This window comes from Parasteatoda tepidariorum, chromosome 7, assembly GCF_043381705.1.
Source record: "Parasteatoda tepidariorum isolate YZ-2023 chromosome 7, CAS_Ptep_4.0, whole genome shotgun sequence".
In the NCBI taxonomy this organism is placed as follows: Eukaryota; Metazoa; Arthropoda; class Arachnida; order Araneae; family Theridiidae; genus Parasteatoda; species Parasteatoda tepidariorum.
Window position 1 is genome coordinate 37,305,550 of NC_092210.1, and position 23,800 is coordinate 37,329,349.

Below are 23,800 nucleotides of genomic sequence, written 5' to 3' on the forward strand. Positions count from 1 at the left end.
ATATATATATCATATATATATACATACATTGTTACATATATATATATATACGTAGATATAAACAGGAAGACAAATAGATTTTATTAAATATCAAGTAGGAGTTAGAGGACCAAACAGCTGAAGTTAAACTTCAAATTTAAAAATTACAAATCATCACGTCTTGGAAAGTTGTAATGCTGCACTTTTTCTGTTAATACAGCTTACATGTCATTTGAAATTTCAATATTAGCTGTTTTTATTAAAGTTCATATTTAATTTCAATAGCAATATAATGAACAAGGAAAATATTTAATTATAATATTCATTTTTTTAATTATCAATGCCCATATTTAAAAATAATCTGTCATAAAGATTATTGCTTGATGGGATACAATGTTTAAGCTAAATTAATGATTAAAGCTCCAACATGCATGATGTACTGTCAAACAAGGATATCCACAGAAATTTTTGCAAAGAGAGATTGCAAATAAAAAAAAAATCATCAAAATATTTCAAAAATCATAATTTTTCTAATTTAAAAAAAAAAAAAAACTTCTATTTGTGTTAATTTTATTGTCTGAATTTTAAAATAATGTGTTTGATTCTACTTAACCAAAGGTTTTTAGTATAAAGTGCAGTTTTTTATATTATTAGTATAAAAAATAAATAAAAAGCATTATACTTTAAACTAAATATAGTACACACAGTAGAAATTTTTTTTACTGTTGTATTAATATTTTAACAAATACAAATTTATAAGTTGTTTACAACATTAAATTTAAAAAGAAATTATCATGAAATAAATTTATAAAAATTATTTTCACAAAAAATGAAATGAATAAAATTTTTTTTTTAAATATTAACATTTCCAACAAAAATAAAGACAGGAACTATATACATTTTTAAACATGCATCTTTCATAGGTTTTTATCTTTCAGAACAGAGTGAATCTTAAATTGTTAGAGTGGTTTAAATTAGTTGGCAAGCAAGGCAGAGGTGTCTCTCCCCTTTTTATTTAAAATTTTTATTACAGGGATTCGTAACTGTGGGCGGCATCCTCTGTGGAGGTATGTGTGTGTTTTTTTCTTGCCAATTTACAATGGGCCTAAAATCTATTCTACAGATTTGGAAAAAAAATTTTTCAAAGAGATTTTCACAAGTGGTTAAAAGCTGTACACTGGGCTCGTGGTCACTCAATGACCTTCGCAATTTCGGACTCGGGTTTCAATCCGAATTTTGCTATTTTTTTTCCAGCCAGGTAAGGGGTTTCACACACCACTCCCCCAATTACATGGTTGCTTTTAATAAAAGGCCTATCTTGTAATAAGGAGATGAAGCTGTTTTGTTGCCTTGACATTTAGCATAGGGTTTTGGAAAAGAAAATGGAGAGTTGTATTTGGAGAAAAACATTCAAATTAAAAAAAAAAAAAAATATTTCTTTGAGGAAAATTTTTATAAAAAATTTCAAAAAAAGTAACATTTTCATTACAAATACTTGTACTTTTTCCTCAAAAAAGTAACAAAGAAACAAGTACTAAAATTAAAAAGCAAAGAAGTAGAAGTAAAAGTATGCACTTTCTAGTTTTAATTTTGTTACAAGTAACAAGGGTAAAGGTATTACCATGTAAGCTCACCAGTCCTTAATATTTTGCCAATAATGGCTAGGAGGCGAAAAAAAAATCTCTCGTTCTGAAATATAAATAAAATACTATCAGAAAAAAATTTTCATTTCAAATAATCATATAAAAATTTGCCACATATTTTTCACTTTATATTTATAAAAAAATATTAGTCAGATTTGATGACCCTTTAAAAAACCATGTCTAAAATATTGAATTACCAAAATATAAAATGATTAAGGATCACACTTTTATATGTATATAAAAGTCTGTAAATAAGTAATATAATTAAATAAGAATTAAGGTAAAAAATAATCACTAACCTAAATATTACTACTGAAATACTATATATTACTATTTTCGAATATAAGCCAATGTGTCTAAACTGAAAAGTATGCATTTTATTTGGAAATTCCCCTAAAACTCAAAACTCTTATATCAGCAGACGTAAAGAAAAAAGGGTATGTTAAGCGTGGGAATAAAAATGTACCCCCTGATAGATTTAGTAACGGTTGAACAGTGGGTAAAAGAAGCATGGACCTCGCAAATTCGTAATTGTTCCATTTTCAATTACCCTTTTATGTATTTTAATGTATATTTCATGATATTTACTGAATATTGCTAATAATTGACAAAAGGAGAACTATTTCTCTTGGCGATGTCCTACTGGAATTTTTCAAAGTGGATCTGATTATAAGCTGTTCCCCAACTTTAACTTTAAAAAAATATTTGGTTTATGTTCGAAAATGTATGGTATATGGAATATTACTTAAAAGTGTCAAACTAGCACAAAAACGAAAATCTTAACTTATTGGAGAAAGGCCAAAAATATCAAAAAAAGAAAATCTTTTAAAGCATGTAAAGAAAGAAAATAAGCAATTTATTGGCATGATAAGCACATATCACACAAAGATAAATCTTCAAAATTAAAGGCAAAAGTAACATGAAATAAGTTATTGCATATTAGAAATCTAAAATACAATTTTATATAGAAAAAATTAAATTTAAGACAATAAAAATGCACATACAATAGCAAGTAAATTGTACAATATAACTAATGTGCGATTAAAGAAAAACCTTTTATAAAAAATAATTAATTTGGCAACAATAATGATTTGTGAATATCACCGGAGTACTGAAGTAAGGTTGAGTGAAAAGGGAAAACTTTTTCTAGCAATAAAATAAAAATTTCAACAGTTAATGTTGAAAGTTATTATTACTTTTGAAAATAGAAAAGTGGTTGTTTTCTAATTTTTCAAAAAAATAAAAAACAATTAAGAATTTAAAGAGATTTCTAGATATTTGACATTAAATTATTCATAAAGTCAGTTAATTTATTATTAATAAAATTATTTTTAATCATATTATTAATTTAATTATTCATCAATATGAGTCAGAAACATACATTTAAGTAATGCATACTCCAAAATAACCTTTGACTTTCAAACAAAGTGAGTTTGAAATAAAAAATATTTCAAGTGCTAACTTTTTAGATCTTCTGATGAAAAAATTTATTTTTCTACGGTGTTAACCGGAAATTTCAATAAAATTTTTCAACGAATAATGGCAAAGAATGATGAACAGCTGAAATCAAGAAAGCATATTACTTCAATGGCTTTGAATTATTACAATTTCAAGAGATTCCAAATAGAAGCATTTTAGAAGGTCAGTTGAAAAGTAAAATCAAAAGGTCATATAAATTGTAGGAAGCAACGATTTTTGCAATTAGTTACACTCCCAGGAATATCCATAGCAAAACTCTTGATTATCCAAGCTGCCCTTAACCTTTTATAATACACGATTTTTCAATAAAAATATTCTTGTATAATAATTTTATTGAGAAAAGTAAAAGAATCAAAGTTAATAAACAAAATTTATACAATAAAATATACCAAAATCTCAGTATATTTCTAAGTTTAATAAAGAAAGAGTGATAGTACTTTTTACAGACTTACAATGTTTGTACAGTAAAGGTTTTCACTACATAATTTACAATAAATATCTACCATATATTTGTTATACATAAGAAAAGGAACAATATTTTTGTTTGTGAACTATAATAAATAATTTCCACTCTTAAAAAACACAAAACATATCAACAAATCTAAATACATTTCAACAACAATAAACAAGTCACAAATAATATCTTAAGTACATTTATAAGAGTCTCAAAAAAACAAAAGAAAAAACTGCAAGTGTAAAACAAAAGGAAATATAAGCTTGAAGTCTATGCAAAGTAAAATAATTTCGTCACTAAAAGTGCATATCAAAGGTGAAATCATAAGGTTCCAGATTTGTCCACACATTAGCTGTTTTGTTAGTTGGTCTAAATCTGAAATAAAAAAAATTTAGAATACTAAATAATAGTGTAAAAATAAATCAGATAATTCTTCGATATAGAGAAAACAAACTGCACAGAAATTCAACATTTTTTACTTACAAAATCATAAACTAATCCAGTTGAACCAAGTTATAGTTTACAAATCCAGCAATAAGTCCACTATAAACGGAGGTTAAGTACATCCATATTCCATGAAATTTTTTTTAGCGTATGACAATAGTATTGTAGAAATTGTGATTGCAATAGTACATAATTTGTTTATGAAATAATAAATAAGGAATTAAAAAATATTTAAAAAAGTTCTTTTTTTTCATTCTAGGGAAGAAATTATTAAACTGTAATTTGATTTCAACTACAGTTCTTGAATTTTATATCAGTAATTAGTAAAGAATCCAGCATTTTCTAGTTTTTATTTTCCAAGAGGAAAAAATGTTAATATTTAATATTAATTTCATTTTTGAGTTAAAGTTGCAGAATCCAGCATTTTCCAGTTTTCATTTTCCGAGGGGAAAAAATTTTAATATTAATTTCATTTCTGAGTTAAGGTTGCAGAATTTTCTTGTTCTTCTTCACCGTGGAAAGGGAAGAAGAGGGATGTGTCACTTAAAAAATTGTTTTATCTAGATTAAAAGTGAAAAGCATACAAGAGTAAATTTTGATACATTGTAAATAAATACCATCATTTACAATCATGTAACTCATCAGCAATAAGTCCACTATAAACGGAGGTTAAGTACATCCATATTCCATGAAATTTTTTTTAGCGTATGACAATAGTATTGTAGAAATTGTGATTGCAATAGTACATAATTTGTTTATGAAATAATAAATAAGGAATTAAAAAATATTTAAAAAAGTTCTTTTTTTTCATTCTAGGGAAGAAATTATTAAACTGTAATTTGATTTCAACTACAGTTCTTGAATTTTATATCAGTAATTAGTAAAGAATCCAGCATTTTCTAGTTTTCATTTTCCGAGGGGAAAATTTTTTTAATATTTAATATTAATTTCATTTTTGAGTTAAAGTTGCAGAATCCAGCATTTTCTAGTTTTCATTTTCGGAGGGGAAAAATTTAAATATTTAATATTAATTTCATTTTTGAGATAAAGTTGCAGAATTTTCTTGTTCTTCTTCACCGTGGAAAGGGAAGAAGAGTGATGTGTCACTTAAAAAATTGTTTTATCTAGTTTAAAAGTGAAAAGCATACAAGAGTAAATTTTGATGCATTGTAAATAAATACCATCATTTACAATCATGTAACTCCTGCAAATTCAAAGTTAGAAAAAAAAAGAAAAAAAAAAAGAATAAATGAAAATATGGAAATGAAATTGTCTGCTATCAATGAACTACCCCAGGAGTTCAGGTTAAGTCATTAAAAAATCAACTGTAATTAAGTTTTTACTATATTCTCGGTTCATTCAGCAGAGTTTGACTGCAATAACAATGGTCACAAAATATAACACTAAGAGAGTCAAAATTAAAATGTTATGAAAAAATTACATTATTTCGAAGAACAACATAGTTAACAAAAGAATGATAAGAATTTTTTTTTCCTCTTAATGCATGCAAACAAATGTTTAGTAGTTAATAACACAAATTTGTTATGTTTCACCTAACATACTTCATTATGTAATCAAACATAAAAAAGTGAAGCAGTCTTATAACTTAAATCTGCTGCAAAAAATAAAAAAAATAAACAAAATCAAAGAATATTACATGATTAATAAATTTTTCTTCAAAATACATTTATTATTTTTTTAAATTAATAAATTGATACTATCCAGTTTACCAATTTGTTAATTTAAAAATGAAATAAATGTATTGTAGAAAAGAAAATATGCTAAACAGTCAAAACAGCTATTTATGTTTAACTCTTTAACTATTATAATACTTGGGCAAATTAGAAAAGAAATATCTATGCCAAGCATCTTCATAAAAAAATTTAAAAAAAAAAGAAAAAAAAAAAAAGGAGGTTACAATCTGAAATGCGTTTGGGATTGAGAGATTGATTTAAATCTCTAAAGTGCACCACAGAAAAAAAATATGAAAGATGACGAATTCAAATTGAATGCAAGAAAATTAAAAATGAATGTAATATAGACAGCATTTAACTAAGCATTTTAACTAAATAATATCATCAGAAATGACAAAAATATTAAATAAAAAATAGATAATTAATTGCAATGTTTTGAAAGTCATAATTGGTTTAGAGAAGAAAAAAAAACTGGATCCTTTAACGGAACCCTAGGATTCCCTGGTACACAATTTGGGAACTGCTGGTAATCACAATTAGGCAATCAAATTGTGTTAGAAACTCAGTCTGATGCAAAATTAAACAAAAAAAGGCAAACTCTCATAATTAATCAAATAAGTAGTATGGTAAAAAGAATGAAATAAGTAATATGGTAAAAAGACTGATAATCTGTTTTGATAAAACTATTACTGAACAAATAAATAAGTTTGCTGATTTGAGAAGGGAAATAAAAAATTGTCTTCAAATTACAAAAAAACATAGCTAAAAATAATTTAAGACAGTTAAAAATCAGATAATAATACTGAGTTCTCTGCTATTCAGACTAATTCCAAAGTTTGAACTGAAAATTCTGCATGTTACATAGCAGTTCTTGAATATTTTAAAATTAAAATGTATTGAAATAGTAATTAAGTCACAATGAAATTAATTATTCTTTCAATACATCTTCAAATTTAAATATTTCAATAGAGATGGAATGTAGAATTTAATGGAACAAGAATTGGAATCGTCTATAATGAGAACCTCTATAAGCAGCATTTCATACTCAACATGGATAAATTAAAGTTTGAAAATATATTTGATGTACGAAAAAAAAAGTAAGAAAGGAAAAACTGTAGGTGTGTCCCTGGATTGTTTATCTCATGTTTACTCCAAAAAAGATAAACTGCAAGAAGTAAAGATACATTAAAAATGATCATTAAAATGTATTTAGTTTTTAAAATGATATTGAAATTACCCAATATTGCTGTCTCACTGAAATTCATCATCCGAGCTGAGTAGGAGAATCTTTTCTCCATATTGGGAGGCAACAGGTACAACTTGAGGATTGTTTGCAATATTACTGGATTGTTTTACGTCTCTTGATTGTTCATCAGTGTGAGCCATTGAAGTATCACCATTCATGCCTGGAAGGGGAGGTGGTGGAGCAGTATATTGGGTGTATTGCTGGTACTGAGGATGAAAGTTGTGAATAGCATCATTCATAATATCTTTTGGGTTCATGGTTTCCTAAAAATACAAGAAAGATGTTTAATTATTCGATAAATAAATTTTTTTTATCAAGTTTAACTTTATGTACTTCTGTGTCTCTTCCTGACAGGCAAATCTTGTAATTGACTCTTTCTTTTTTTTTACTATATAGAGTGCTCAAGTTTTGTGCCTGATGACAATGCAAGTTACAATTAATTCCTGACCACTACAAACAACATTTAAAGCCAATTAAAATCCCTTCCTAACAAGCAAAAGTTTTAAAATTTCAAAGAAAGCTTTGCGCCAGTTCACAATACAAAATTTAAGATAAAAAAATATTTTTTTTCACTAAAATCACTGCAATTATTCTAAAAACAATTTATGGCATTAGCCTTTATTAGTCTAACCTTCATATAGACAATTTTTTCAATCACTGTAAAAATAAGTGAGACATTTTTTGTTTTGTTTTGCTTAATGTTTAGCCTTCTTTCCGACTTTAAACAGGATATCTCTCAGAATATAATACTTATAGAGTATCAAAAGGTTTTATACAGTTAAAAGAAAAAGTTAACTGAACATGTCACAATCCCATTTACAACATGAAATATCAACCCTATACTTGAGGTTAAAAAAGAAAACATAAAGAAAATAAATTTTAATTTCATTTAGATAAATTAGTTTTCAATGCATGAATAAAGAATATTGTTACCTTTAAGCTGCTTGATATACTTTGCATTGTAACAGATCTACCATAAGCATCTGTTTGGAAACCTGTCATATAAATATGGTGGGGAAAGGCACATCTTAGGGCCAGAGAAGCAAAAAACATCTCAATGCAAATAAGGAAATTCTGATAACCTGCTGAAACAGTACCAGCTGTGGTACGGAAACCATGGCTAGAATGTATAGGAGATATGGCACCTCCTCTTTCAAGAATAGCTAAAACAACGCCTAAACAAACAATAAAAAAATATATAAAAACAATATAAACTGCTTAATATGAAGGATAATTAAAAACTAGCAGGAAATATTTAGAGATTTGTTGTTTGAAAATTACAGTATCAATTGTATACTTGTCTTATAGCTTGAGATCATGCAAATGCAAATTTTTACATAATATATAATAGTCTGAATCCTTTTTCATTGTTGTCAGTAAATTTTTATAGGCTGAAAAATCACGTGGTATGATCCACTTTTTTAACATGAAAATCCAATTTGTTTCGTTGTCTTTAGCGTAAAAATTAATAAACGTTATAAAAGGAATATTCACGTTATTTATTTTATTAAACTTTTGATTCTGATTAATAATCCACATTAAAGACTTAAAAATAAAAGCAGGACTTCTGCATTAAAAAATAGTCTAACGATATTACATAAGTAAAGTACAGTAAGACCTCGATTATCCGAGCTAATTGGGACCGCTAGTACCTCGGATATCGGAAATCTCGGTTAATAGAAACCATGTATAAAAACCTTCGGTGCTTGCGAATTTAACAACTTTTAAAGCAAAAAACAATAGAACGCTTTTTAAATGATAAAAATAAACATACATGAACTTATGTTTCACAGCTAAAAAGATTTAAAAAGGAAATCAAGGCTAGTAGTAAATTTTAAAAAGTAAAATTGAATTTTTTTTTAACTATACTTAGTTAAATATCGAAAGATGCATTTTCAAAAATAACACAAATCTCAAGAAAATATTGTATTTTTAAAATTTAATGTACATAAATTTGTTAAATTTACATTCTTTTAAAAAAGTCTGTTACCTTCCGTTGCAAAAGTCCAGAATTTCTATCATGGGCTGCCCTATCGCGCCAATTTTTGAGCAACAGGAGATCCATCGGTGTAGCATCGTTTCTTTGCTCCAAATATTTTAGGGCGGTTGTCAATGCTTGAACACCTTCACTATGACTTATAGTCGTAGAACCCTCAAAGTCCTCGTCTTCATTTTCAGTGTCATTAATGTCCAATGAAGGATTAACGGCTTGTATAATTTCTTCGTCATTGAGAATTTCAAAATTTGGATGCTGATTTTCAACATCCAGCCACTCGCAAATGTCCTCTTCCAAGACTTCTTCACAACCTTCAATTCCATTGATGGTATCAAGAAGTTCCGCGTCTGTCGGTGTGTTTTCCGTCTGCTGGGATTCACACTGTCTCCTCTTTTCAACAATTATTTTGTTGAATGATTTTCGAATTGTTGCTGGATTCACTAATTGCCATGCCTGGGCAACCATATAGATCACGTCTTTCACATTTATTCTTTTCAGCGCCTCATTTATGTTTTCTTCGCATTCAAGAATATGAGTGATGAGTTTCTTTTTGTAATGTCTCTTCGTTGTTTCAATTACCCCTTGATCCATTGGCTGTATTAGCGAAGTCACGTTTGGGGGAAGAAAAATCACACGTATTTCTCCTGAAATGAGCATTTCTTCTTCCGGATGACAAGGAGCATTGTCTATCAGCAAGACTGCTTTAGGTGAGAGATTTAGCTGCGCCAAATGTTCCTTTACATGCGGTACAAAGTCATGATAGAACCACTTTTCAAAAATTTCAGAATTCATCCAAGCAGACCTCTGATTTGTGTATTTCGCAGGCAAAGAATTCACATTAATATTTTTAAATGGTCGGGGCTTCTTTGATTTACCGATGAGAAGCAGGGGTAATTTATCAGTTCCACTTGCATTTGCACAAATTAGAAGGGATACTCGATCTTTGCTCTTCTTGTAACCCGGGGCACTGGCTTCTTCTTTAGATGCCAAAGTTTTCGATGGCATCATTCTGTAAAACAAGCCAGTTTCATCGGCGTTATAAATTTGATCTAATGTCAAATTTTCTTTTTCAATCATTTCTTCAAATCTCTCAACAAAGTCTTTAGCAGATTCTATGTTGGCAGACAACTTTTCACCTGCAATCGCCAGTTGTCGAATTCCATGTCTCTTTTTAAATTTATCTAACCAACCTTGACTTGCAGAAAAACTTTCATTTTCGTTTAATTTTTGGCTGAGAAGAAGGGCTTTCTCTTTTAGAATGTTCCCGGAAATAGGAATGCCCTGCGCGCGTTGTTGCTTGAACCAAAGATAGACTGCTTCATCAAGTTTTTCAGTTTTTGCTTTCTTTAATGTCGATCGTCCTTCTAAGGCTTTTGAGGAATCCATCTTTGAACAAAAAGCCTCTATTTGAGCTTTGTTACGTCTCCAATCGCCTACAGTGGTTTCACCAACTCCAAATTCCAAAGCAATTTTTTTCAAATTCTCACCATTATTAATTCTTTTAATAGCCTCAAGCTTTTTACTCATCGAAACAACAACTCTCTTTCTTTTTTGATTTGGCATTTTAAATATGAACAACTTACTAGTGCGATGGTCAAATGTGAAATGATTTAAGCAAAGGTTTACTACGAAATAGGGAATTCGTTAAAGAAAAGGGAAACAAAAGAATGTTATCGGAGGGGATTGGCGACTCTTACAATGCCTATTGTGAGAGTCGCCAATCCCCTCCCCCAACAAGAAGCGTCCGATAACATATTGCACCTGGTATTCAATAGAGTCACATGACCACTGTTAACAAAGCATTCATGGATGTTGTCTTCTCAGGGTGTAATATTTCTTGGAAGTTGAGTGCTTTTGAGGGGAAGAAGTGATACGGGTGTGCTGAGGGGTAGAAGTGAAAAGATAACACGGACAACGAACTAAAATGTGTATAATTTTTTCCAAGCTCATTGTGGAAAAGAGAGAAAAAAAAGGTTTGGAAAAAAAAAAAAAAAAAAACTTGCCTCGGTTAACAGAAACCTCGGTTGATCGAAGCTCGGTTAATCGAGGTTCTACTGTATATATAATCATAACATTAACATATTTCAAAGAGTATATTTATTGACTGTTTTACAATTTACAGTAAGTAAGCTATGTTTGCCTTAGTTATAAGATTTGTGTAAAATTGTATCAAAATAACGAATACAAAATTGTAAAATATTACAAGATATTTTTTGTTATTGCACTATTACTAAATAAAAGAAAAATTTTGCAGAGTATACTTTGTGGTGTAAATGAAAACAATAACAGGAGAAGGAGATTTAACTTTGAACTGTACAAGTTTTATAAGCAACTTGATATTATTAAATACATAAAAATAAATAGAATGAATTGGATCGTCTACCATGATTTAAATGAGTGATGACAATACAATAAAAAAGATACAGCTTTGTAGACCCACCGGAACAAGAAAGTGGGGAAGGCTGCGGTTGAGATGGGGTGACTCAGTGGAGTCCAATTTTCTTGCAATTAATGAAAAGAATTAGAGATCAAAGATAAATCAGAAGTCGTCGTGGAGAATTGGCTCACATTGGGCTGTATGGCCAACTATGATGATGATTTGATTACTAAATAATCTCATCAGTAAAAAAACATTTCACAATTATTTTAAGTAAGGAAAAATTAAATAGGCACTTAAAAAACAAATGCAGTAGCAATGGTAAACAGGTAAAATTAATGTTTTATACTTTATTCCACAGGAATTGTATAGAACTATAAAGCTTTTTGGGATCTCTAAAAAATAAAAAATTGAGTGTTGGTGTGGGAAATTATAATAAAGGGATCAAGCAACCTAGCATAACCATAAAATTTGATTTTAATTGCAAAACTTTTTACAGTTAAAATAATTAGAGACCATCATAAAATAAAAATAGTTCTTTTAAATTTCATAAACCTTTTTTTCCCAGTACCTAAAATTATAAATAATTTGGTTCATTAATCTCCCTCTAAAATAAGTCATTTTATTTTTCGGATTACCCTGTATGCATTTATTTATGAATATGAAGAAAGGAATAAAAAATAATAAAAAAAACCATTCGAGTCATCATTTAAAAAAGTAATCAGATATTCATGAGTTCATTATAATAAATGCTAAAATATACTAATATTTTGCAAGAAATGTATAATTAAATAGGCTTAAATTCTGAATGAATAAAATCTTTAGATGTACTTATAGTGTAAGAACAAACAAATGTTGTATCATTAGAACAATATATTTACTGTTAAATAACGGAGCAAAGTGACTTAAATTACATTCTGCGTTTACATAAAACATAAGTACAGTGCAGAACCATTTTGCTATCTAGGAAAATGGTTTTGCAGCCCATTTTGTTATTTAGAGCGTATGGCATATCGAGTTGACGCAAGAACTGATTTAGAGGACGGATCAAAAGTCGTTTGTAGACGAATCTCACATAAGCACAAATAGCTTATATATGTTATTAATGTTAATAATAACATTAATAACATATATAAGCCTGTATATAATTTTTATTTCATAATTTCTTTCCTTATTTAAACTTAAGTGTATTATTATTTATCATTTTTTATTACTTCTAAAACTATTTAAAAGTTTTTTCTTTAGTTTCGTTTTATAAACATTAAAAAAACGGCATTTTGTAGCGATTCAGAAAACCGGAAAAATCAGTTATCCGGAATCGCGATGGTCCCGATCGTTCCGGATAATTGGTTCTCCACTGTACTACATATTCACTGCATAGCTGCCAACCCCTAGCTATAAATATGCAGAAGATCTAAAAAAAAAAAGCAGAAGAAATGCCTAAACATGCAGAAGCTTTCCAATGTTTGCAAATAAATTTATTAAAAAAAAAGTCAATTTCAATTATTTATTATTTCATAAATACACTATAATGTAATATGCATTAAAACACAGTAGAAGGTCGTTACAAGAGGTGCAGCAAAGCCTGAATTAAAGAAAATACGAGCTATTGGGCGTTCGGGTGAAAATTCGGATAAATTTTACCTTCTCCACGTAAAAAATTGCTAAAATAAATATAAAAACAGAAGGTTTGGCAGCTAATATGGCACTGTAAATAAATAAATTTTAAAAATTTCAAAGTTAGCCTCATAAATTAGTTTTGTTGAAGTGTTTATTTCATTTTAAAACTCAAATTCATATGGATTCTATTTCAGCAGTGAAAAAATGTTAAAGCAAAAGCAATCTACACCACCCAACTATAGTGAGTTTTAGTATAGAGCCAAGTTTTTTAGAGTTGTATCTTTCAACAGCCAAGGTAAAAACACAACACAAACTTAAATCCCAGTCAGATGAGAAGGACAGCACCTAAACTGGTAACCCTCTTTGTTAACTTCTACACCAATAAGAAAACTTTCACTGCTGGCAGATTTAACATGTACTTTGAACATATATGCATCATATGTTTGGTCAACCGTTAGCAGGGAAGGCTGGTTGAAAACAAGCCAGCTTTCTTTAAAAAAAAAATTATGTTATTCAATTTTCTATTGTTTACATAAATGCCTTCAGTTTTAATTTGTATTGATTCAATAACAAGAAATGTATATTTCAATACTATTAATTGATATTACTGTTCTAGAGTGTATGCTGCTAAATAATGACATTAATCTAAATAATATTAAATTATGATATTTTTATATATACTGGCAATTAAAGGAGGTAAATTTACTTTCACAGATATGCACTACTACAAAAATGTTTAGAGATTAAATGCTTATTAGCTTGTTACGTGAACTTGTAAAGTAATGGGTATATTCAGACTCTTTAGTTTTTATACTTTATCATGTTCACATATTTATGAATAAAAGTGACGTTTTTCAGTATTCTTTATCAAAATATTAATCAATCGTTAAAAAGATCTCTGTAAAAAGCTTTTTGGTGGTTAAATTACTTTTAATTTGAGGCTTAAGAGAATGCTATTTAATTTTTGTTTTAAATAAACCAAAAAACTCAGGTTTAAACACAAAAAAAAAACAAAACAAAAAAACAGATTTTTTTTTTCTAAAGAAATAACCCTGTTTTTTTCCCAACCTGACTGTTAGGATCGAATCTCATGGATCGACTCTCATCTTAACAGAAATTAAACAGCAAAACCTTTGTAAAAGCATCATTACACAATATTAAAATAGATAAACAGCAAGAGAAATTTGAAATCTCCTTTCACTTTGTTTGTAGCGATGCTTATAATGCAAAACTGTGCATGCAATTGTATACCTAAGATTTACTTAAAACTGTTCCTTATAAAACAATGAAAACCTAAAAAAAAAAGTTGACTTCAGATGCTTGCTAGTATTAATAAATTTATTCAATTTTGTTTGATTTTTTTCCAAATTGAATAACAATAAAAAAACATACTCAATAATTCTAAAGTATTATATGGAAATAGATAAATTTGCAAATGCAATGACATCCTGTCAACAAAAAGTGGATCATCAAAGTTAGTCATCAACATAAAACCATTCTAAGCCAGAAATGATTTACTCACTTAGAAATTTGCTTTTAAAAGAAAATACATAACTTATTCACTATTAGGTGAAAGGTTCCAAAAACATTCATAAATTACTACAATGCTTTAAAAATAGTTATACAAAAATATTATGGCCATAAATTTATTTAGTAATAATTTACAAAGCAATTGAAAATACAACAGTAATAAATTAAAAACCTACCTTGCCAGAATGAAAGAAATATAACAGATTTAATTGTGCAAAATTTCCAAATTGGTTCATATGGAGTTAAAAGTTCTTTGGTGGCATAATAGAACAATACTAGTCCATAAAGTGCAAGTGTAATGCTAATATTGTAGATAATTGTAATGTAAAGGTAGCCACTATCAGGCCTAAAAGAATAAATACAAATCGTGTTAGGATATTAAATACAAAACTTTTGAAAAAGTCATAACAATATTTCAATACCCTTTGTTTTTTCATAAATATATAAATTAAATTTTAAAAATGAATCTTAAATTCATCGGAATACATGGTTTCAAACATATTCTGTTCATACATTTTTCTCGTAATTGGTAAGTGTGAATATTTAAATGCAACCAAAAATTATATTGCTTTTAAACATTCCAAAAATAAATTTATTAAAAACCTGTAAGGAGTGATGTTTTAACGAATTCAGAAAAATTCACTTTAAAATTGATGGAAGCATTAGAAGCTGATACAAACATTTAAAACTAAGGATATGATCATGATGCCATTATGGTACTTATTTTAATCAAAATTCTACTAAGGATTTCTTGAATGGTAATTTCTCTTCACGATGAAAACATACAGCACAACAATATCAAACAGCATAGTATCAAAGTAAATCCATAACATATTCTTATACTTGGATATCTCAATTTTTTGTTTAAATATCACACAATATATATTTTAAAATTTGTCACATAAATGCTAATTATAAAATATATAACTAGATAAGATATGACACACTATTTGTCTAAGAAAAGCATTACCATGACGCAAAAGCAAAAATTAAAGACCTTAATTACTATATTTGAATGCTTTATGTAAGTTTAAACACTGTTTAGAAATTTTATTTAAATAATTACAATTAATTAATCAGCATACAATTTATTTAAATATGTCATGCATTGTTTGAAAAATAAAAGACCATAGACATTTTATTTTCATTTGATTTCTATCAAATATAGAATGCCCACCAAGAAGATCAGAAAATTTGTAAATAGGCTCAAAAGATATAGTATAATGTTAGATTAAATTCAGAAATTTTATTCCTGATAAAACTAATATTAATTTAAGCATAATGTTTTTAAAGATAGACACAAATTTTTAATAAATTATATTCCAAAGACTGCATAAATGCACTAAGATCAAAATAAATTTATGAAAATAAAAGTTAAAAACTTTTCTAAACTTATAATTTTGAAATTTAATATTGATTTTAACTAGTTAAATTTTTATGGTTTGGTTTGTACCACCATTTTTTAAAAATTACTTTTAGTAAAGACTAGTTTCATCAAGACATGAGTAAAAAGCACAAGAAACATCTTGTCAATAACTTCTACAAAACACAAAAAGTAAATAAACAACTCATAAGAAATTCTATAAAATACATCTTATAACAAAAAAAAAAAAAAAATATTTCTCACAACTTTGGTAGAACCAATTTAAGAGTATCAACAAGTTCAGAATTTAATACAGACACCCCATTTTACAAGGATTGTACACTCAGAAAGAAAGACACTCAGGCACTGACTTTTAATTATTGTCAGAGATGTTACCAGAGCAGGAAACTTTCATACATTAAGTATTGAGATTTTGTATACCTAAGAATCGTTCAAGGAATATAATGATCAAGTATTCATTTGTCAAAGTTGTTTATGCTTTCTTGTTATTTCCTAATCTATTACAAAATTTGGAATATTATGATCATTTATTCATTTGTCTAAGTTGTTTATTCTTTTTTGTTATTTCCTAATCAATTACAAAATTTTAGAAATTATTCGAATTTTCTAAAAAAAATCTTCTTAAACTTAAAATTTCTATTAACACGAATTACAATAGGTTAATTTGTTAACACAATTTTTAATTTTATGAAATTAGTAGCAATGGTGAGGTTTACTAACTCTAAGCTTTGTTAACACTAAAATCTTTTGCAACATACTCCAAGAATACATTTCAAGAATTATATAGATAAACATTATAGAAATATAGATGAATGATGGCATCTTAAAAAATAGACTTGGACATTTTTCTTTTTTGGAGTAATTGTGTGTTTTATAAGAAAATTCCACCAAATTATTATTTTCCAATACAATATGGATTTAAACTTAGCAGATTAAATAAGTTGAACATAAGTAAAAAAAAGTATCTAATCACTTAAAAAAAAATATAGTTTTGCTTTTCCCTCCCTATAATCAAGTGAGATAAAATTTTCATTAATTCATACAATATAAAACTCACCAAAAAATATGTACCAATGCTGAAAATTTTTTGATGGATCAATTTCCAGGAGTATAAAATTTAGAATAAAATAGATGAAAGTGGAGCTTCAGATTTTTTTATTCAATACTTGCATGCAAGACATACTCCATGAAAGATATATTTCAAAAATAAAATTGAGGAATTTCTGGACATAACTTACCTAAAATCTCCATCAGAATATTTGCCAAATGATTGTAATATAAGTGTGATAACAGACATCAGAGGTTTCACAGCACAGAACTGTAAAGTTGCCTAAAACAAGTTAAAACTTATTAGTATTAAAATAATTCAGAAATTAATAATATAAAAGCATAAAAAATAACCGAAAAAAATCACATTTTTCTTATAAAAAATAATTACATACTTTCCATGAAGTTGTTTCAATAGAAAAAAAATGATAAAATGTGAATCAGATACATGTGATTTTAATCACCAAAGGAATCGTAGACTATGACTTTTTGTTATTTTTTTTTTCAAATATCGTATTGAAACCTTTTGTCACATAAGATTAAGAGAAAATACAGTAAAATAGCTAGAATTTTTAAATTTATACAATTTGATCGACTACTTTTTAAAATTATCTGTTCAAACTTATTTACTCATTTTCAATAAAAAAAATTCTTTCAACACAGGTCATACAGTAAATATAGTGCTAACAATATAGTTGTATTTACAATAATATATAGTGGTAACAATATAGCTGAATTTACAACAAAATTACCTCAACTTATTACTTGTATCTATATTTCAGCATGTTTAATTATGAACATTCAGTTACCAGTAAATTTAATTCATACTTAATTTCCTATATAAATCCTATTCAATGAACATGACTTTTATAGTTAAAAAATACTAACATAAAGAGCTGTTACAAATAAATGTTAAAGAAAACAAGATGAGCTGCTAGTATTTATTCTCATTTATTTTTTCTACTTTATTTTTCATAAAGAGCATTAATAAGTTATTTTGGAAACAATGCAAAGGCATTTGGGAAAAAATTTAAATTAAGAAAAAAGGTTATGTATTGTTTATTTTTATTTGTATTTTATTGTTTATTCCTCAAAAAAATAAATAAAACATAAAATAAAGCCTTTTTGAGCACAAGATGAGTCGTAAAAAATAAGAAAAAAGTCTTACAGTTTGTAATGCATAAGCAAGAAAAAAAAATCTTACTTGTTTGCAGAATCTTAAAATTCCAATAGTGTAAGTTTTACCACTTAAGCAGCAAGTTCCATACAAAAAACTTGATCTAGATAAGCAATTAAACAATTAATATAACATAATGAATAAAAAATTTACTAACAAAGTTTAGCGCAGTTACAAAATACAAGAAGTCACTATCTTATTAAAATCAAATTGAAATACAAAACTAAAAAAAAAACCCAACAATAAGCTATAAATTATAAAAATTGCATTATTATTATTATTTTTGCAGCTATGACTTTAGACTGCAACAGAGAAGACGAATTGCTAAACAAAGGAATAAACTTTTTATACTAAAAGTAATACAAAACTAAAAATTCTTACTCTTTATAAAAGACAAAGAAACTTAAATCTGATGAAACAAAAAATATCAAGACACATAGCTCCATAGAAAATTAAGCAACATGATTTAGATGGATTGTTTAAAAGAGTGTAAATCGCCTTTCTGTTTTCAAACTAAATTATAAGTACCATTCTAATGACCGAATAAACATCTGGTTTGATTGTATTTGTAATGAAACTCAAAATAAACAACTTAGTTAATTTCTAAAATACCAACTATAAATTAACACTATGCAATTAATTTAAATTGAAAATATTATCCAGGTTAATGATAAGAGTCTATTTTTGGTTGATCAATATATCATAGTGAATTTTTCTTCTTTTTTTCTAGAGCTCATCTATCCTAAGCTCAGTATTATTCTATTTGTTGCTCAGACAGTTTACGATACAGATTTTCTATTTGGATTAAATTTAATGAATATATTAAGCTACTTAAAATGATTTAAAAACTTTGAAGCAAGCAAAATTATTAAGCTTCTGTTATTTACTTTACCAATAATTTAACTATAATTATTTGTAGTAAGTAAATAAATTTAGCACTGATAACATTTGAAAATTTGAATACAAATATTTATGCAGGCAAAAATAGTATAGGATCATTACTATATTACTTACTTGATGGGTTTTCCTCGAATTTCAGCCATTATATTACTTTCCCCACCAAGGTATTCATAACACAAGCTCAAGAAGTTATAAATCACAAATGCTGCAGGAAAAGAAAGCAAAGTTAGTATGAAATGAATAATGCCAAGAAACTGAAGCAGAAAGATAGACTTGAGTGGAAAAACTCTAATAGCATCAAAAATTAAGGTGCAAAAAGTTTACACATTTTTAGTACACAACGTAGACATCTACCAAAATAAACCACCATGTGAATGATAAAAAACTAAATATACATAAAAAAAGAAATGCAGTGTAGTGAGCAGTAAAATGAAAAACTAATATTGGTAGAAAACAAAACTAGAAAAACTGTGCCTGATGAAGTAAACATGGTGACCGAGAAATACAAAGCAGACCAGGGGATACATTTCCAGGAGGAATAGAAGGCCGGTGGGAAATTAATGTCATTAATAAGGAAATCAGAATTCATATGTATGATGAAAAAGTGCTATGCTAATCAATTGATTAAATTATAATTACACTTTGATGCCATATTAAATGAATACAATTTATTTCTAATTAAATGAAACATATTATACTTAAATCTGAAGTTTGGTCACATAAAAAAAATGCCTATACAATATAACAGCTATTTGTACAATTAGATATTAATATGATTATAAAAATAGCAGATATTACATATGATTTGAAATAACACAATTTGAATGAAAAAAAAAAGGTTCCAGAGCATAAAGATGAGCTGGTGTGACATAGGTGGAAAGGATCTTGGTTTTAGTACAGATAAATTGATGCCCATAAGGTTCTTATATTTTTTATTCAATAGTAAATTAATATTAAATCAAGTTGTAATATAAAGAATAAATTTCTACTTTATACTACAAAAAAAACTTAATTATTAAATCAACATTCAATTGGAATTATTCTTATAATAAATCTACAAGGGAAGATTTTCCTGACATTTTAGTAGTTAAGAAAATTTTACTAATCAAAACTGTATAAAGTCATTTGGAATGAAGATGATCAAAGCGTTTAAATATTGCACTATTGAGGCAAAATTTTGCTAAATGAGAGAAGAAAATTTAAGGTTTGTTTAATTTTTAATAACAGCAGAGTGATAATTTTTCTCTCTCTGAGTTTATTAAAATCTCTTTCAAAAATTAACAAAATACATTTATTTAAAATGTATATTCGAACAAAAACCAAGCTTCTCATCTTCTAGATAAAAACGTGAGCAAAAAAAATTGCACTACTATTAAAAACTTCGTTTAAAAATTTACAAGTATGATAACAGTTTTAACTTATAAATAACTTAAAAGTCTTTGACGTGGAAATTGATGTTAAATTCCCCCCCCCCAGATATTAATTTAAAAAAAACTGTATTTTTAAAATAATTAATGAATAAATAAGATTCACCCATAATGAGGTTTTTAAATTTAAAAAAAAAAAAAAGTAAAAAGAAGAATTATAAAACAATAAAAATTTTACTCATGCAATTAATATGAGAGAAAACGGCTATGTTATGGAACATACCTTCATACCAATTCCGTATACTATCAAAGTACACATAGTACATGTCATAGAAAAAGAGCAATGACAGCCAAGCATCAAAAGCATAAATAGGCACTATGAAAAGTATTCGCACAATCCATCGTTGTTGTGCAGGACTTGTATAATAACACAAATGTAAGTAGATCTAAAATTAGATTTAAAAAAAAAAATAACAGATTATTTTTTGGAACTATTAACAAGCATAATAAAATATAAAAAACAGAAATATTCGGAATTTTTACCATTAATTATCAACCATTAAGATAAATGAAATTTCATAAACCAAGTTACTGATAAAAGCTGAATAACTCAAATTATGGAAGTAAAATTTAAAACTTATTTTTAAGGACAGTCTAAGCCAAATCAACAGTTTTATTTCAACTTCAACAGTTTTAATAAAACTCTAACTTGGAAATCAGTTGAAAATTGTACTTAAAAAAGCATGTGGAACTTGAGAGGATAATTTTCAATTTCAAGATTGATTTACAGATATTCTCATCCTTATAATAGCAAATACCAATCTGAAATTACATTTGGGTTAGAATCTCTCATACCAATACAATAAAAGTAATCCAGCTTAAAAACAATATTCTAATTGATAACACAGAATTTAAAGTATATTAAGCCACAACTAATGTATAAAAAAAAGCAGTAACTTTTCTTAAACAATGACATTGTTGAAAACCAAACATTGTTGCTTAAAAATAAAATAAAATTAAAAAAAACATGTACATGTGAGCATAGAAATAAAATAAAATTTGCAATAACCTGATGGCATGTAATTAGAAGTGCAGCCCAAACAAAAGCACCAGATATAATCTGAGCAGTCAAAGTTTGTAAAAATACAGGATTCATTTCTTTTTCATTCATATCTGATCCATTTAAAGAAGGTTGTGCAATATCTGTAATGACAGAACTAGGCGGAACCGACATAAAATGCCTCATTGGCTGAAGAACATCACTTGAAGAATTCATCCTAAAATAATAATAATAACTAAACATAAGCAAACTTTTATAAAATTACGAGAGTAATTTTTTGTTATGATACTAAATTATGTTGAAAACATTTTAAAGTCACAATTGATAATTTGCTTTTAATTAAACCTTTATAATAAAAAATGTAATAATAAGAACAAATAATAAAATATATATATATATATAAAACCAAATAATTAAAAAACTTTCATCAGTGACTGTTAAACATTTTTAATGAAATTTAAACACTTTTTAATAAACATCACATCAAAAAAATATACATATTTTTAAAAAAAGGAGATAATTCTGGCTTTTTAAAGAAAAAATAAACTAAATATTGAGCCTTTATTCCAAATGTTAATGTGGGTAATATTAGTACAGTACGGAACCCGTTATCCGGAAATCAGAAAACCTGAAAAACCGGAATGAAATTCTATAAATTTTAACGCCATTTTTTAAAAAAAAAAATTTTTTTTTTTCCTCATAAGATTTTAGGATTTTTCTTTATTTTTTGAAAGATGTTTACCTTACCATCACTTTGGAAATAATCATTAGTGTATTACTTCATCGTTTTTTCTTCTTTTTAAGATTATTTCCAAATTTTTTTTATTTTTTTTTAGTTGGGTTTAACAAAAAAACGGCTTTTTTGTAGTGATTAGAAAACCGGAAAAATCAGTTATCTGGAATAGCGATGGTCCCGATCGGTCCGGATAATCGGTTCCCTACTGTATAATTATTTAGAATATTTGGCATAATAATAAAATAAAGGATTCATAATAATGTGGATTCTGTTTAGAGAATTAATCTTTACTTCTAAGTAGAGATTTTGAGAGTGTAATTAAATAAATAACTGATAATAAAAAAAAACAAAGGACCCTAAAATATTTCAATTAATTTAATTTCATCATAATTACCAACTGGAAAATTAAACTGCTTATGATATGTTATGCAATTATACACATTTCCAGATGTGGCATTTCTGCCTTGGGAAAAATTGTGTTTTTTTCATTGTTTTTACTATCTTTAAAGCAAGTAAGTTTATGCTAGTTCTTCTTAAAAACCAGTGTTTAACTTCATATTTCCTTCGGTTCCCTGCGTCAATCTTAAAATTTAAGTTTTAAAACACAGTAAAATTCATATTATATACAATAAATGCTAAGAACTGTGGCATGAAGTAAACTATTATTTTAACACAACAATATTCACATATTGAATGCATTTGATAATTATAAATTCACAAAAAATTATGCTATATTCCAAAAGAAAATTCTTGGTTAAATTAAAGAAAAAAAACTGTCTATCTTTGATACTTAGTTATGTTTAAAGAAATATTAAAAAATACATAGATGTATTAAACTTTATGAACGGAAAAATATAATATAAGAATAGGTTCTTGTACAGTTAGAATAAAATTAACACAAGGATTTTTGCATAAAATATTCAATTTAATGTGATATTCAGATACTGTCTAATTCAAATAGGCATTATTTAACAGTTTTAAATAATACAATGCTAATTCAATAAAATTAAATAGAAAATGAAATATTCGAACACTTCACATTTCCCTTTGGTTCTTACATGCGATGGTTGTTTAATCTTTGGCAAGCTATTTTTATAAACATATGGATAACTTAAATAGAATGAGGTAGAAAATGCGACTTTTAATAGTGAAGTAAAACACAGAATTTTTATATTAACTGGAGAGTTAGTCACCACTTTCAGTTCAGCAGCTTGCATCATTCTAGAAAAAAAGGGAGTGTATTTTAAAATACTTTAAAATAAAATATAGAGTTTTAAGTAAACTTACTTTATATATATAAATATATCTATAGTATTAAGGTCATAGGCTCATCTTTATGGGAAATTTTTCTTCTATATCATTAATGAAGCTGACAGTTCAGTCACAAAAATTGGATGATGTAGGAGGACATTCATAACTGATAGCATATAGAATCAAAACAATTTGTGATTAAAAGATATTCAAAAAAGGTTTATTTAATGCAAAATTACAATAATTAGGACACGACTTTAGTTTAAATTAATAATAAAACGATTCTTAATCATAAACTGGTTTGTTTACCATCAAGAGGAGGGATCATGAAAGGAAAAAGTGACAGTGTGGAACGAAAAAAATACATATTTTATTTTTGCAATTGAAAAATAAAGTTCACATATGTAAGACATATT

At 26.9% G+C, this 23,800-nt stretch overlaps 2 protein-coding genes across 2 annotated transcripts; both read right to left on the reverse strand.

Moving 5' to 3' along the window:
• Nucleotides 1-2,457: 2,457 nt before the first annotated feature.
• Nucleotides 2,458-23,733, reverse strand: LOC107455630 (transmembrane protein 184B). The gene is made up of 10 exons (XM_016073264.3): nucleotides 23,421-23,733; nucleotides 21,407-21,614; nucleotides 20,621-20,783; nucleotides 19,085-19,175; nucleotides 18,098-18,173; nucleotides 17,085-17,176; nucleotides 14,639-14,808; nucleotides 7,873-8,114; nucleotides 6,931-7,202; nucleotides 2,458-3,930 (listed from the first exon to the last, which is right to left on the reverse strand). The coding sequence occupies exons 2-9, from the start codon at nucleotides 21,611-21,613 to the stop codon at nucleotides 6,945-6,947; spliced, it is 1,299 nt and encodes a 432-aa protein (XP_015928750.1). The 5' UTR covers nucleotide 21,614; nucleotides 23,421-23,733; the 3' UTR covers nucleotides 2,458-3,930; nucleotides 6,931-6,944.
• Nucleotides 8,548-12,417, reverse strand: LOC107455629 (jerky protein homolog-like). Its single transcript, XM_016073263.3, has one exon. The coding sequence runs from the start codon at nucleotides 10,496-10,498 to the stop codon at nucleotides 8,903-8,905; it is 1,596 nt and encodes a 531-aa protein (XP_015928749.1). The 5' UTR covers nucleotides 10,499-12,417; the 3' UTR covers nucleotides 8,548-8,902.
• Nucleotides 23,734-23,800: the final 67 nt, after the last annotated feature.